At 39.7% G+C, this 16796-nt stretch overlaps 1 protein-coding gene across 1 annotated transcript in view; it reads left to right on the top strand.

The window, feature by feature from the left end:
* Positions 1 to 10972: 10972 nt before the first annotated feature.
* The window catches only part of TNIP3 (TNFAIP3 interacting protein 3), a 115837-nt gene continuing 110013 nt past the window's right edge, over positions 10973 to 16796 (top strand). The window contains exon 1 of the mRNA XM_063107475.1: positions 10973 to 11302. Within this exon, the coding sequence (XP_062963545.1) occupies positions 10973 to 11302 (330 nt within the window). The remainder of the gene's footprint in view (positions 11303 to 16796) is intronic.

Genomic DNA, 16796 nt, shown 5'->3' with positions numbered 1-16796 from the left:
GTAAACCATTAATATTCCACTCTTGCCCCAATTAACTATTTTCATAATCACTATAAAATATAACCATAAAACTCCTCCTCATTACTTCAAGTTTTTTTTTATCCTAAAGAAAAAGTAGAAAAACATTGTTTATGTGAGTTCTCCATATTGCTCATGATTTAGAGGTGCTCTTTGGAAAAGCTTCCCAAAGATTCTTCTGTCTTCAAGGAAGTGACAGCTCATCAACTGCAAATACCAGCCTTAACTGAAAGTTTTTCTTAGACATGGAGAGTATTTACACTCTGGTTTTATCTAGAGAAATAAAAAAATGCCATTTGGAAATTGACTCAGGGATATCAATATAAATGTAAACAGCAAAGAAAAAAGTATTTTTCTAGCCACATTCCAAGAGTTTCCTCTTGGGAGAGATTCAGTTTGTGACTTAATGCTTTGACAAGCCTGTTTGGAGTGTAGGTTGGCTGGCACCAAAGACAGATTGAGAGGGATGAGAGAGAGCTCTACTGTCTGCTTGAAGGGAAAAGATTTGAGACTTCACAAGGAAAAGGTGGATAGAGGGAAACCCAAACGCTAGTAATCAAGAAGAGAGATTAAGAAAAATTTATTGTGATTTTGGAGTGAAATACCACGTGTCATGCGATGCAAGTTCTCCCTTAGTGTTTCCTATAAAATCATTAGTAAATTTACATTGCTCACCTATGCTTCGTATAAAAGAGTTCCTACAGGGAAAAAAGTACTCAATCCAGCTCTAAGGCTAATATAATTTGAAAGTAACTGTCCACAGAAAAAGAGATCACATATGAGATGAGAAAGGATTTCAGTGATGTGATTTTCAAGCTGAAGAATTACTTCCTTATCTAAGACTCCACATCTCTCATAATTTGCATGGATAGAACAGAAGCTTGGATTTCCTAAAAATAAACCTTTATAGTATTTTAAAGAGAATGCCCATATTTAGTGTGTACCACTCTGGATATGGAGAGAGCAAGGACTTGAAGACAGAAATATGTCAGCCTGGTGCCTGGAGTTCCCTAAACTGCTGGAACGGTAAGTTACATCTACCAGTGATTTTACATTTAGGTTGATTTAGTTTGAATTTCTGTCACTTGCGGTGAAAAATCTCCTGCCTTTGATGCAGAGAGCAATTTTAGTTATCATCAGGTCAGTCAGAGGAGGGAGAGTCACAGAGATGAGAGAGTGAGAACAAGGAAAGAGTCTGCTAGCTCAGGCATTTCACCCTCTATCTGATGCCTGGGTGCCATCAGTAGCCAAGCTCCAGCTTCAGCACTAGGCTGGGCCTCAGAGGAAGAAATTCCTTGTTTTCCCCATGAGACAAAAGTTCTATCAAACTTCATATGTGACGTGGGTATTGAGTAATGTATTTGTCCATTTCTGTTCCTTGTAACAGAATACCTGAAACTGGGCAATTTATAGAGAAACAAAATTTATTTCTTACAGTTTAGAAGCTGGGATGTCCATAGTTCGGGGGGGTGCATCTGGTGAGGGCCTCCTTCTTAGTGGGAACTCTACAGACTCTCATGGTGACCATGGTGTCATGTGGCAAGAATGGGCTAAACAAGAGAGCTAAGCTTCTCACTGTCCTTATAAAGCCATCATAACCACACCCATGACCACCATTAAACCATCAATGGATTAATCCATTCACAAGGGTACAGTCCCCACAGTCTAATCACCTCTTACAGGCCCTACTTTTTAATTACTATGATAGGATTTCCCACCTCTTAACACGGTTACAATGGAGATCAAGTTTCAGTGAGTTTTGAGGGACATCCAATCCATTGCAAGGAGCTTGCCAGCTGCTGACTTGGGCATGGAAGACGAGTGGGGTTCTTTATGGCTGGGAGTAACTGGGATGAGGAGTAAGAAGTGAGTATTCTGTGTAAAGGTGCACAATGAACCACTAAGATCATTCCTGGTCTAAGAACTTGGGCCTTACCTCCAAACCAGCTTTGATCACTCCATGGCCATGTCTCAATCGGTCTTTCCCACCTGTCTATTCATGATCCTGGCTGAAGCCTCCTCTGTCCTTGAGCCCACTGGTCCCATCATTCCTCCCCCATACCTCCCTGGGGATTGCCTGGGTCTGTCTGGCCACGCCTCTCTATAGCTGAGCTTGTGGTGGTAGATTTGGATTCCTCTGTCTGCTCCCTCCTCACACAGGCCCTCATTAGGCAGCCAACTCTCACGATGTTCTATCCATCACGTTTTATCAGGGCACTCACTTTGGCTGTTTGGGCTCTTTGATCCCATTTACTATTGTGAGAGTCATATATGCAGGCTTGTGGGTGGTAAGATCTGAACACTGCAGTCTAGGGAAGACACAGCTTGGAAGAGAGTGAGAAAGCAGAATTAAAAATGGCTAATAATATTGATATTCACTTTCTTTCCATTAAAAAAAAAATCTCTGTTGTGCTTTCTTCCATCTCCCAAAATTAGTGGAAGAATTTATCACGACTCCCAACTGGTTCAAGACGAGCTGCCATGCTGAGCTCTGATCATTGTCATCTGGCACATCAAGGCCTGAGTCAGAGGAAGGCAGCTGAACAGTAGAGTACCAGCTTAATACTAAAACTTGTTTTGACTCCCGAGTTCTTCTATTTTTTCCTAACTTTCTCCAGTATGGCCTCCACCCCCACCCTCTAACAAAGCAGCTCTTGTTAAGGTCACCAAATAAAGTCCACTTTTTAAAAACCAGTGAGAAATTTTCAGGCTGCTTACCCAACTTATCAGGAGTGTTTGCACCATAGATTTTTCTCTCCTCCTGAATATATTTTCTTCGCTTGACCTCCAGGGCATTGCAGGCGATTTTTCCCCTCACTAAGCAGAGCTTCTTCCCAGTCATTTTTTTCTGATTTGTCCTCTACCCCATTCTTTTAACATCGGAGCGCCCCAGGGCTCAGTCCCTGGATCTCTTCCACACTCACCATGTTGGTGACACCTCTTCCATTCTCAGGGCTTTAAGTACCCACTATATGAAAATACTTCCCAATCAATATACTGACTTGGGTTTCTCTCCTTAACTCCCAGTTAATATATACGACCTTTCACTTGGAGGCTCTACTTGGATGTCTAAAACTCATCTTAACTCTAACATATCACAAGTGAATTCTAGATCTTAAAACCTCCAGCCTCCTCCTCACACAGGCTTTCCCACTTCTGTGAGTGGCAACACGACCCATCTGGTGGCTCACACCAAACACTCCGAGGTCCTCCTTGAATCCTCTTTCTCTAATACCTCATATCCACTGCAGCAGAAAATCCTGTTGGTCTGACTCAGATTATATTCCACCCATACTCCCCTGGTTGTCAGAATCTTGTGTGTGGAATAACCTCCTAACTGGTCGCCTGCTTCTATCATGTGCCCTAGAGTCTATTCTCAACACAGCAGCTAGAGTCTTTTGAAAACAAAGTCAGATAACATTATTCCCCTGCTCAAAATTATCCAATGTCTTTCAATATTGCCCAGGGTAAAAGCCAGTGGCCTCCTAGAGGACTGTGAGTCCTAAGTTGTCTGCCCCTTTCTGTCCCTCTAACCTCATCCTCTCTTCTCTCCGTCAGCACTCCCTCTGCAGGGCCTTTGCTCTTGCTCTTCCTTCTGCTTGGAACACCCCCTCCCTCCCCCGATACCCTCATGCTCACCCCCTTAGATCCTGTGCACTGGGACTCCAAAGTCACTTTCCCAGTGGGGCTTCTCTAATTACCAAATCCCAGAGTCCTGCCCCTTCTCAGTTTCAAGTTTCTGCATATCATTTATCAACATCTGGTACATTCTATGTTTTACTCATTGTTAGTATTCTGTCTCTCTCCAGTTACTCTTATGCTCTACCTGGGCACAGAAGTTTGTTTTCTTTATTTCTGGTCCCCACCTAGAAGAGTGCCTGGCACACAGGAGATGCTCAATAGATACTGGCTGAGTGAATGACGGAGAAAAAATAAACTGACATTTCTACTTTACTATACAACTTCCCCCATTCCCCCAAAATAGAGAAAATTAGTTAGTAATACTACCCTCCACAGGCAGTTTTAAGGGCACAGTTTTTTTCCCACTCATTTGTATGCATCATGGTTTTACCTTACATGTTTCAAGACATTTAAAAATAAATAAAATTGATATAGAAAAAAACTGAGAGCTAAGGTTTCCAGAAAATTAAATGTAAGAAAAAAAAAGCTTAAAATATATAATAATTATAAAATATTTGGGGGGAAATCCCATTTGGAGGACATGAAAATCAAAGCAAACATTTAAAAAATTATAAACAGGTAGGTATAAACTTGGTTTTAAAACTTGAAGCCAGATGACAAATTTTCATTCTTGTTCTTGACCTGCTATGAAATCTTTATATTATAGATAATGCAGTAATTTGGAATCAAGAGAAGCTTTACTTTAGCCAAGAAGCCCTTCATCTCGTCTACATAATGCCAACTGGAAAAGCTCTGAGGTAATTACAATGACATTCAGCAGCCCCTGCTGGATTAGCAATGAGTCGTGGTCTGTCTGACCCGTGCCATTGTTCTGATAAAACATTAATGACATAGAAGCAAAGCCACTGAACAAAGGAACAGTTCAGTATTAAGTGACAAAATTCCAATGAAGTATCATTTTAATCAGAGGAGATGTGAAACCTTACTTTGTTATATTAAAATTAGTTTAGGTAATGTATGTTGTCTATAATTTACCTATGAAGAATTAAATCATTGAGATTTCAAATATGATTTTGTAAGATATATCCTAGAGATTTTTTTCTTTCACCAAATGAGTATTTAAGGCTGTCTTCAAAGGACTAGTTTGCAGTCATTTGAGATTGATGCTGAGACTCTCAGAGGTTGACATGGTTCAGCATGGGTTTAGGTTTGCTAATGATGGGGAGGAACGTGTAGGGGAAGATGTCAGAGGGTAACACCCTCAAATGTCCTGCTTCCTTATTACCACCACATCTGTCCTATGCTATTTCTGTCTACCAACCCCGGACTCTTCTGACAGCTCAAAATTCCCTGGGAATATTTGAGGCAGGGCCCTACTTCCCCTCTTTCCTTGCTTTGTGTCAACCTCGGTCTGCCCTCCTCTCGCCTTCTCCTTCCCTATCCCACTGGAATCATATCCTGCCAGAAACCCTCTTAATTAAATAGACACAGAAGCATTTTGTACATACACGACCCCCTACACACACATGCACACATGCACGCATGCACACAAGCACACATACATCCCATGCTATTCTCATATATCACCTTTTATACTACAGTTATATATGGTGTTTCTATAAACATGAGTACCAGTAAACTTGTTTATAGACCCTAAGACAGAAGCTGAAAAATTAAATACTAAGCCAACACAGGATTTTTAGTTGTATACAATTTATTGGTACCAAATCATTGGGGAAATGTTACTGTAAAATAAGCAATAGACTACAATCTGCTTTAGAATCTTATTTGTTGAAATTATTTTTTTCCTGTAGTGTTTAAATTTCCCTTATTTCACTAATTTGGTTAATAGAATTTTTTCCCTTTCCCCCCTCACTTTCCTTTGAATGTTTTCCCTGTCCCTTGGAAACTGTAAACATAGATGTTTTACTCAATCTACTTATAAGTACATTAGAAGCTTTTTAGCACATAATTTGTAAAAAAAAAAAAAGGGGGGGGAATCACAGGGGGAAAGTTTCACAAAAGTTTATTATTGTTTCAGGGTATGTTCTAAGCTCAGGTGGAGTGGAACACTGTACGTAGCATCATTGGTTTATACTGGGAGAACCATTCCCAGAATGAGCACTCTCACCCTTCAAAGGAAACAGATATTTTCATATCTAATCATGGGGTTCATTTCTTATGTCAGGTTTTCATAAATTTGCCTGCATTTTAATTGCCTACACTAAAAGTTTAGAGAGGCAGTCCTAACAAAAAGTTTCCCACAAAAATCATCATACATTCTTAATTTTTTCATGCATCGGAATGGGAGTTTTGCAGCCTTGTCCAAGTCCCTAAAGTTCTAGAACTGTCCTTCACACATGAATTAGTTTATGTGTAGCTGACGTGGATTGGGTATTTCTATTTCTGTCATCTAAATGTCTTTTGTTATTCTGAAACTCTTCATAAACTCCTTGGAGTGTTTTGCACATCTTTTGCCAATCTTGAGAGACTTAAAAAAAAAATAACTTTTTTGGAGGAAATATAATGAAGTAGTCATTAAAATTCTCTATGCCTCTGCAAAGGGTTGAACTTGGAGAGCTAAGTAAAGCACTTCATCCAGAAAGTGTCGCTATGATGTGGATGAAACGAAATGAAAGCAATCTTCATACAATGAGAAAATTTAGCCCCTAAGAAATCTTACAAATGCTTACTAGTTAAGTCTTTAAACTATGAGTCATGACCCATGATTAGTGAAGTATTCCTCCTCAGCTTTCAGGAACCATGAAGGTAGTTTTTTAAAAAGTAGTTTTTACCCTCCCCATAGTGATAGCTAGAATAGATAAACTCCTACACAAAGTAGTGGTGGGAGTTTGGGGGAGGAGGTTACGATCTGTGTGGGAAGCTGTAAGTTATTAGGGACGCTTTCTAGTGCCAGATGGGGATCCTACTCGTCTAGCATCAGCAGTTACCAGCCACTTTTTAGTTGCTTAATTGGTCTGTTCTCTCTCTCTCTCAAATCCAACACATCATTTCAAAAAACAGTTTACAGTTCTTATTAAAACAGTTAAGTTTGAATCAAATTGCATCAGCATGTGGAATGAACTATTAAGATCTATTCATATACATTGTATTGTTCCAGCTGTGTGTTCCTGTAAATATCTTATTGAGTTGTTACATTCTAAAATAAAGATGCTGTGTCATTCCATGTATTAAATTCAGCATTTCATTTGAAATTCCCCAAGGCCTTGGGTGATACTTTTCATAGCTGTCACCAAGGAAATGACTTCTTTGTATCATCCAATTTAAAATCGTGGCTCAAAATTACCTTCACAGAGAATGCATTTCACCACAGAAGCACTTACCAAATAGAAATTGCTCTTCTAAATTTCTTTTTTCTCTTAAAACTGAGTGAATTACTTTCAAATCTTTATAAAAATTGCAATTGGTTTTTATCCTATTAAAGACCAAGTAATCTCAGACTTTCAACATATTATGTGTATATTATGTAAATATACAAGGGGTCTTCAAACACTTAGATTTGTATTATCTTTTAATTCCATTTTTCCATGAACTCTTTGAAGTATTCTCTATTTATAGGTATAAGAATCTATGTTTTTATACATATTCTGTGTATATAGAAAAGGAAAGGAAATGAAAAATAAAACAGCAGTTATAGCAGCACGTTACATTTTCAGACCCCTTCTCCGTTATTTTTACCAGTCCGCCACCACACGAACAGGTGTCTGGCGAGCAGTGCTAATCTGAGAATCTGGCAGATGGAGAGGACTCCACGCACCCATAGTTTCCCTAAAGAGCTTTGAAACGATGATGAGGCCAGGCCTGTCTGTCTTTTCAGGAACACTTTTGTTCCTCATTAGCATGGAGCAATAAAACTGAGTGTAACGCTTCCTTCACGGTCCCAGCAGCCTCTTACCATACAACCTGGGAAGGTATTTCCTCTTTATCCGTAGTTTTGGCCCAAGCCTCTTTGGCTTAATTTTCAGAAATTAGGTCTCTCAAAATATCACCCCAGTTATTTCTGAGAACCCAAGGAGACCAGACCACGTACCCTGCAGGACAAAGCCCTCGGGTTTTCAGATTTCAGCAGATTTGTCCCGCAGTCACTCAGCTGTCGTGGTTAAGCTGACCGTCACAAGCTTGTGGTCCTCTAAGAACACCAGCCTTTTGCTGTGACTCTGCTGGTGCCCCTCGGTGGCTTTGGGGAGGGTTGCTGCTCTCCCTAATTCCTGTAGCTCAAGAAAGGCCAGGCTGTAATTTTTATCAAAGGTTTTATGAAGAGTTGAAGATGTCAGACACATAACTCAGAAGGGAGCTTGCTATTGCTACTAGAGATCCAAAAGTGGCCTTTATAGCTCTGGGTAGGCTGCAGCAAGGCCGGCCCAACAACCGCCCCCCTCTCCCCCAGGAAACTTCAGACATCCACACCCCAGGATCTAGGTTCCTTCTCTTCTGCCCAAGTTGATTGACAGAATGCCTGATATGTTTAAGCCTCACAACAGCCCTGTAATAATGATAATCATAACAACAACAACAATAATAATTCTCTTCACAGATAAGGCAAATGAGGCCCAAAGAGGTTAAAAGTTATCCTGGCCATGAACAAAAAGCCAGGATTTGAAAACCACAAGTGTCTGACTCTCACAGGCAACTAGAAGTCTGACAGTGTTCAGAGCACTAACCTCAAACACATGATTTAATGAACTCTAGAAGATTCTCAGGTGAAGGAGATGAGGGGTACTGGGCTAAGGAAGGTGCCACACGAGGGAGAGCAGCAACCCATACTGTGGATTGACAGGCTAGCAGGGACAGCTGACTGAAGTAGACCCTCATGGGACATTTGAAGGACCTTCTATTTGGGCCCACCAATCTCTAGTGGAGTTAAAGCTGTGTGCTCTGAATCCAGAGGAAGAAATGTTCTTCCTGGCAGCCTCATTGTGGCAAGAATCCCCATTGATCCTGACACTGCACTCCCAATATCATGTGCAGCAGAGAGAGAGAGATGATGCTATTTCTATCGTCCTTAGGCGAAAGTTCCTTTCTACTCCAAAGAAAGTCTAATCCTACAGACAACATCAGTTAAGCCATAGTTCGTCTGCTGGCTTGGACCACAAAGATGGTTATATATATGCCAGAAGTTACAGTGCTGTGTCACAGAAGCATGGAATGTGATGTGGAGACATTAGCACCAAAAGCTAAGACCTGGGGATCCAAGGCCAAGGTCAAGAGTGATGGTGTGTGAGCCCCACAGAGAAAGTTTACCTCCGGAGAGGCCAAAGTCCTGAAGATATGGTGGGTTTATACCTGGCAGGCAGGCAGGAGTCAAGCAATAAGGTCAAGGCAAATTATTCTTTAGAGATAACCAAGAATACAAGTTCTCCTCCTCAGAAATGTGGAGAATAATTTATAGCTCTACTTGCTTAACATGATTAAATTAAACTGTAGATGATATAATTCCTTGTATGGTCTTGTGGATTTTACAGTTACTCTGAAAATATAGCCATTTTGATGGCTCATTACTTCATTTTGTCTGATACCTTAAATTATTTGAGGCAACAATTTCATCTTCATGTCATAGAACTTTTACCTTCAAGATTCTACAAGCTCCAACTAGCAATTAGGGTGACAACAATTCCTGTAAAATGTATGAAGTGTGTACACAGGTCAAAATCTGAACTGAGGAAGTGAAATGCTTTTATGAGATTTAATTGCAGAGATCTCTGTACCCCAACAACATGAAACTATCTTCAAGGTAATTTATACACAACTGAGATAATACACTTCTTCCCCCGTCAGGCTAGAAACAGGATTACTAAAGATGTACAAATATTCCTGATCAACATATTTTAGCTCTACACTCTAAGTATAACTACACTTGACTTCATGATCCTAATTCTCAGGCTAATAGCCCCAAATCACCTTTTAACCACAGAACTTCGAGAGTTGCATAAGCCTCGTCAGGACAAGCAAGCTGCTCTTCTGTCTAAAGAATAGTGTTCACGTGAGAATCCTAGTATACGTTCTACCTGAAACAACCTTCCCTAATAAGTTATATTTTAATTAGCTTTTCAGACTCTGAACCAATACAATTTAGCACTTTCGTTCAAACACACACCATGCGCGATCTCAAGCCATCCTGTCGGTGGTTAAGATTACTAACAAATAGCAAATGGATGAAATAACACTCACTGAGGGGATATCTCCAGGTCAGAGACTGACTGTGATTCTTAATCCACACCTTTCTTTTTGTTTTTACAATTTCCAATTATTTCATTGAAGCCTTCCAGATATTTTCAAGTCTACTTTACTGGGGGTCATTGCTACATTCATGTCTACCTTGATTCTTCTTCTTTTTGGCTAACTTAGCTTTGCTGTCTACCTCTAACCATCACAGCAAGGAGTCAGGAAGTATTTTCAGTTCAGGCTAAGACCTTTAATCTCCACCATGGCTGTTCTATGACTGTGAGGATGTGGACCCAAAGAAAGGCCCTGAGAACTGGGTGATTTCGCTCAGGGTCTTTGACCTTTTTCTGCCTTCTGCTGCTCAGACCCAGCACGCTTAAGTTTCATGTTCTTCTTCACCCTGGGGTTCTCCTGAGAGTGGGGCAGGAAACACAGTCCAGTTCTGTTCAACTTTCCACGTATATAGACACACAGGCCCTTTTAGTAAGGCAGAAACAGGCAAGAAATCTTCTGGGGCACAATAGCTTTTTTATTCCTGGCTCTCAAGGCTGATTCCAACATGTGATAGCTGACACTGACCCAACATCCTAAGTACTTTGGCTTGTTTACCCCTTGGTTTTCCTTCCTGAGTTTCTCCAGCAATCTCCTATCCTGATTCGATGTTTTTGGCTGAGTTTTCTGTATTAATTAGCAAGCCAAATTCCCTGGCCTCCCACAGAGAGCACCCTGATGCCCACAGTTCACACACACAGCACTCCAGCAGTACTGTCAGCTGAAGCTAATCTATGCTGAGACATAACACATTAAGGTTCTAGTAACTACTAGAACAACAGTTGCTTTCTGATTTCTCTTGTTTCGGAACTACTAGCTAACTTGAGGAAGTTATATATATTTATAAAAAGTTATCTTCTAACTGTAAACTTTGTTGCTCTAAGTTTCATTTCACTTTGTTTTGTCCCTACTTGAACTCTAGTTTGGGTGCGTATTTTGGGGGTGATGTTGGCGATATATGTCCAGAAGAAGGTATATACAGTACCCTGTGTGAAGGTGTGAATGATTCATAGACTCTATGGCTCTTTTACTTCCACTTACTATCCCCAGAGGGTTTTGCTTAGGTGACAAGGTGGAGATGTATCTTTGGAAGATCATGAGGAGTTTTCCCTGGAACAAAAGCAATCAGAGCAAGAAAAGAGTCCAGCTTTCCAAGGAGCACTGGCCACCCTCCACTGTCTCTATGAGCGAAGGACCAGAGGACATGCAGCTGCTGGGTCATCTGGCTGCCCCAGAACGGGCAGGACACAGAGTCACTCCCTCAGAGAAGCAGCGTAGCACGGCTTTTCCAGAGACACACTGGGGCAGGCAAGGTGCTAGGCAGAATTTTGAGGATGGTTTCAGACGGAGGCAAGAAGGTCTCCAGCTCTGCTTCAGAAATTACAGGACAAACAACAGGGAATTGTCTGTATTATTTTGTTTGTTTTTCTTAGAAGTGGGTCTGGGGACTGTACATCAGACACCCTTAAAAGTTTTTCAAAAGACAAAAACAAAACTAGAATTAAATCTTAAGGTTTAATAGTACATTTTTTAGTATTTGATGGGGCAGTCTATTGGTTTTTGCTGTGTAGCAAATCACCCTAAAATGTAGTGATGTGGTGAAACAAGCAATTACTTAGCTCACAATTCCATGGACTGCCAGTTTGGGCTGGGCTCAGAAAGGCAATTCTGGGTCTCTACAGGGCTCACAGGAGCTGGTCAAGGTAGACAATTATGCATTTGAGAGTTGACAGGCTTTAACTAGGGGCAGAGTAGGAGTGGGAGAGGCACCTGGGAATGTGTGTCTTTTCTTGATGGAAGAACTGAGAAGTCACATTGCTTCTCTCATCAAGAGATAGAGTCTATTCCTCTACTCCTTGGGTCTGGACTTCCCTTGTAACTTGCTTTGTCCAATAAAATACTCAGGAAGAAAATTTGCACCTTTTTGGGGCCCAGGCTTTTTCCATCTGCCTTCTTTTTTTTAGAACCGGTAACTGTCAGTTACCGATGAAATATTAATAAAAGGTAATTGAAATCTGAATCACAATTTTAGGGAGAATGCATGGTTGAAAATTGGCTATTTCAAGTAGAGAACTAAACTTACACGATATTGTGTTGTTTCTAAGAAAAACTCAAAATCTCTCTTATGAAGTTGTGAACCTGTCATCACTTTTCACGCAACACTTGTGAAGCATTAAATTTCTAAAGACATGAAAAATATTTAGATTGGTATCATTCTTGTTTTGATGATTATACACTTACTGCTCTACTTCACTGATAGAGCCCAGCTTCCTTATGGAGGCAGCTATTACTGTGCAATCAAGCAAGCTTTTGAACAATAGGAGTAAAATATTTTTACCATAAACTGCAGAATTCACAGAGAACATTTCTCTAAGAGCCTAAGGAAGAAACTTTGAGTCTTGTTAGAATATACCAGTGACCCCGATGGGTTAGAAGCCTCAGAGTCTGAGAAAACCAACAGCCAAAAAAGAGATTCCAGGACCCAACTCTGGGGTGGTTAATGAATTCAGACACATGCAAACCATGTAGAATGGCCTCACTGCCCAAAAACAAGTGACCCAGAGTAGACAGTGATGAGGATTCACATGGCTTCCTGTCGAATTTTGAAAGGCAATCACACATATCAATCGGGAGAACTGATAGAAAGACGCTTGAAGAAAGAGAAACAGTCCAGGTCCAAGTGGAACATATTCATAGCCAAGGAAGGCTGAAAAATCTTGATATTCCCACACTGGGATGAAGTAGGAAAAGATAAATCTCTAGTGGTTCTCTAGGAGCAGGACAATGAAGGAGATACAATTCTAGAAAATGCAGTAGACTTTGAGAGCTGGAAATAATGTAAGTTTGCCATAGCTTCTGAAGTCAGACCCAACGAACAAGAACTCAATGGTGGAAAGACACAGTTCCCCAATACCTCACCCATAATTTACTCTCTAACTCCACATCCTCTGGTCAGCCTGGATTTGGCTACATTCATTAATTTGTCTTCATTTGGATGAGATGTCAGAAATGGGAGGGCTACTTACCCCTGGCAATTCACAATCCCTGCCATGGATAGGCAATGAAAAGACTTTCTCCTTGGTAATGTTCTGCTTTTTGATCTTGGTGCCAATTACACAGGTATGTTTCATTTTTTAAAAATTATCAAGCTGAAAACTTACATGCACTATTTCTGTATGTTATGCATCAACAAAAAGTTATAAAGAAAAAAAAAGATTATCTCCTAAATGCATCTAACATTGAGGTTTGGACATAACCCCACATTTGCTTTGGCTGTATTGGGAGGGGACATGTACTGGAAACTTGTAACTGTGAGACAATGCTTTCTAGATAAACAAATACTTCTTTTCACATTACCTGTGGTCACAACCCTACAGCACACTTCCTTTCCAAATCCTAGGAATGAAAAGATATCACACAGGCACTGCCCAGCTGAATCTGGCAGAGGCTCCTGAGAGCAGTGACATTGACCAGGGAGGAAGGAGATTATGAACAGAAGGACTCTGGGGAGCAAAATGAACATTGACTTCCTCATTACAGAAGATGACATAGATTTCAAGAGGGTTTCACTAGAAATATTTCATGATCATTTATTATGAGAATTGCAGTCACAGAGAGAAAATTACTACATTTTGGGGAGGTCCTTTCAGGTAAATGATGTAACCCATGGAAGGTTGGGTTCTATACATCCTCAGGGGACTGGGCTTTATTTCTTTGACTGAGACACCACACCACTTTGGCCCACCTGGGGCCTGGATATATTCAAGAGGAGTGGTAGAGCAGAAGGAATTGAAGAAAATGAAGAAATGAATGGGCAGAGGAAGATCCAAAACTGTGAAATCTTTTAAGTCTAACTTCAGATCTACCTCTCATCCCAACTACTTTGAGAAATTCTTGGTTTATTTGTATAACCATCATGATAATCACTGTAGGGTATGGTGGGAAAAGTATGGGCATCTGAAACTCACAAACTGGGTTTTGAATCCTAGCTATGCTAATTACTGGCTGAGTTATTAAATTATACAAGATATACAATTGTAGACTTTATTTCAGCAGTCAACTCTGTCCATATGTGTTTATTCTTTATATCACACACTTTTTGTATTTACAATTTTAAAAACCAGAGAGAATTATGAAAGCCTCTTGAATTTATGACATTTTTTAATTTTTTCTCTCCATGTAGTAGATACAAGAGAGATTATAATTTACCAGATTGCACAAAGTATTCTTAGTTTCACACAATTAGATATATTACTGCCAAAAGTAATGCTTGTTAACTTTATTCAGTAACAAAAATATTATGCCTGGTACAATGCCAGTTATGTATTTGAGAAGGAAAAAAATGGGAGGAAACTGCACCAGATTTTCTGAAAATTGTCATCTTTGGAAATCTCAGCCTAATATCACAAGTTGATTCTCCAATATTTTTCTTTCTGTATAATATAGCTCTATACTGCTTGAATTTTTCGGAACTCCTGTGTTTGACATGTGTGATTTAAGCATTTTTAAAAAATTATTATTTTGGGTCTTTGGCTATCTTTGACTTTCTGAAACTCTAGGATCTTTGTAAAATAGAGAAAATTTTCTTAATAGTGAAGCACTTCCTCTTACTGTCAGATGTTTTTACAGCACAGTGTACTATATGATGTGACAGTTTTTCCTAAGGCTTAGTTACTGATTGGAAGTAAATTAGGCATCCAGCTATATAAATTTTTAATTGTCTGGCAGTCTAACTCTTCTAGGTCTTTAATACTTTGGCTAAATATCTGAAATAGTTAATAACTTTTCATGAGTAGAATTAACTCAGAGTAGACATGCTGCAGAACAACCTGAGAGTCACATTTTGGGGATATTTTTTCCCAACTATACAAAGAATGTTTCAGCAAACATTTCATTCCTGAAAAAGACTATTAACCTTAAAAGACTATTGACCTGAAAAAGACTATTGATTTCATACCATAAAACCAGTCAAAATGGGGGGCCGGTCCATGGCTCACTTGGGAGAGTGTGGTGCTGATAACCCCAAGGCCACAGGTTCAGATCCCTATATAGGGATGGCCGGTTGGCTCACTTGGGAGAGCGTGGTGCTGACAAAAGCAAGTCAAGGGTTAAGATCTCCTGACCGGTCATCTTCAAAAAAAAAAAAAAAAAAAATCAGTCAAAATGGAAATGTGTCATTTGCCATTTTAGACTCCAACTTGGAAGGAATTTCTAAGCATAATCTACCTCAATCTCATTTTTAAATAAAAGAACTGAAACTTCCAGAAGTTAAGCACATCTGATATGTAATGAAGTTGCTACAACAAATGCCACTGGAGACTAATGCATTAGTTTAAATTAAGCAGATTTAATATCTGTTTAATTTAATCTTTTATAAACAGAATTCTCTCCTTCATATATAAAATAACTTCCCATACGAGCTTGAAAATTATTTGTGAGTTTCAAAGTGCTGGAGGCAAAATTTTACATTTGTTATGTAATCTTCTGAGTCCTTTGGTATAAAACAGCGAGGACCCCTCCCAAACTTCAGCTTAGTAAATGACTTTACCTTAAAATATCCATAAACTTAATCCTTTTAGTAACTGTTTTTGTAGTTCTAAAGTTCCTGTCTGTTCCTGAGCTCATGAACCTCACAACACTATAGAGTTGGAGGTAAGATCTAAAGATCACATGAAAACAACTGACTGTAAATGAGGGTAATAGAAGGTGGAAATCACAGCTTAACATCAGAAGTTATTTTTCCATTTTAGGTTTTCAATAGAAAACAAGAAACTGCTATAAGAAAAATATCCCTTCAAGTAGGATGTGTAGAGCTTCTATAACTGATCTCCATTTTCACATGGATGTCTTTAAATTATTCAATGTTGATCTTACAGAATTTGGTCCAAAATGCCTGGTTTCTGAATTAATGCTCTTTGGGTGGTAATCTCTATAATACAGGAGTGATCAAAGGCAAATTTAATGTTGAAAACAGGTATGGTTTCTGAAATTGGATGAGAAAGTATATGCATATGTATTGAAAACAGGAAAGGATACAGTTATGGTGAGGGTAGAAATCAAAGACACTGAGCGTCAGAGTTCTCCCGGGACTTGACTCTGTCAGCACCTGACATCGCCTTTTAAAGTTCATCACATCCTTTGGGCCTGGCTTGCAGTGATAACTGGACTTTGGTCCCAAACAGCTGCATTTCTGATTTATCTACATTCGTGATTCATCTCCACCCTTTCATCCTCTGTAGAGAGGAGATTTATGTCCATCCTCTGTCCCGATTGTTTGCATGATATATCCTCCTTTTGGCAGAATTTTGCAAAACAAAAGTTAGTTCCATTCCTTAGGAACAAGCAGAACTGTGATATTTTAGTGTTTTGAATCACGTGCTGTTTAGCCTTTTGCTATGTCTACAGAAGTTTTAAAAAGAACAAAGCACACACATATGGTAATGGGGGAGACCTCCCCCAAAATGCATTGAACCACCCATTTCTTTACGATAGTCTTCAAATATTGAAGTCAGCTAGACATCTAGTCGTTATGGAAGTTCAGCTCTTGAAGGAAAAAATGCCATTCTTTTTTATGAAGCAGAAAGCCCAAATTAACACAAAGGTTTGTTCCTAATAATCTGGGCTAGGTGATAGTCAAGCACAAGCATTTCTAGTTTGATATCCAGGTTAGCTGAGGCTCCTGGCACAACCATCTTTGTCCTTTAAGTAGTATTACAGGTGATGTTCTGAAGTCATAATGGGAATATACTCTCTGGTTTGGATCTCTCATCAAAGCCATGAGAACCGAAGTTTAACAAGAGGCCTTGACCTCCCTCTTGAAAGACTCTGGAGGGACTTCAAATGTCCCTGATCCACAGAAAGCTCACACCTAACAGACAGAATCTAATCTGAACAAGTCCTGA

Source organism: Cynocephalus volans, chromosome 9, assembly GCF_027409185.1.
Source record: "Cynocephalus volans isolate mCynVol1 chromosome 9, mCynVol1.pri, whole genome shotgun sequence".
NCBI classification, from domain to species: Eukaryota; Metazoa; Chordata; class Mammalia; order Dermoptera; family Cynocephalidae; genus Cynocephalus; species Cynocephalus volans.
The sequence above is the reverse complement of the archived record's forward strand: the minus strand, read 5'-3'. Positions and strand labels throughout refer to the sequence as shown.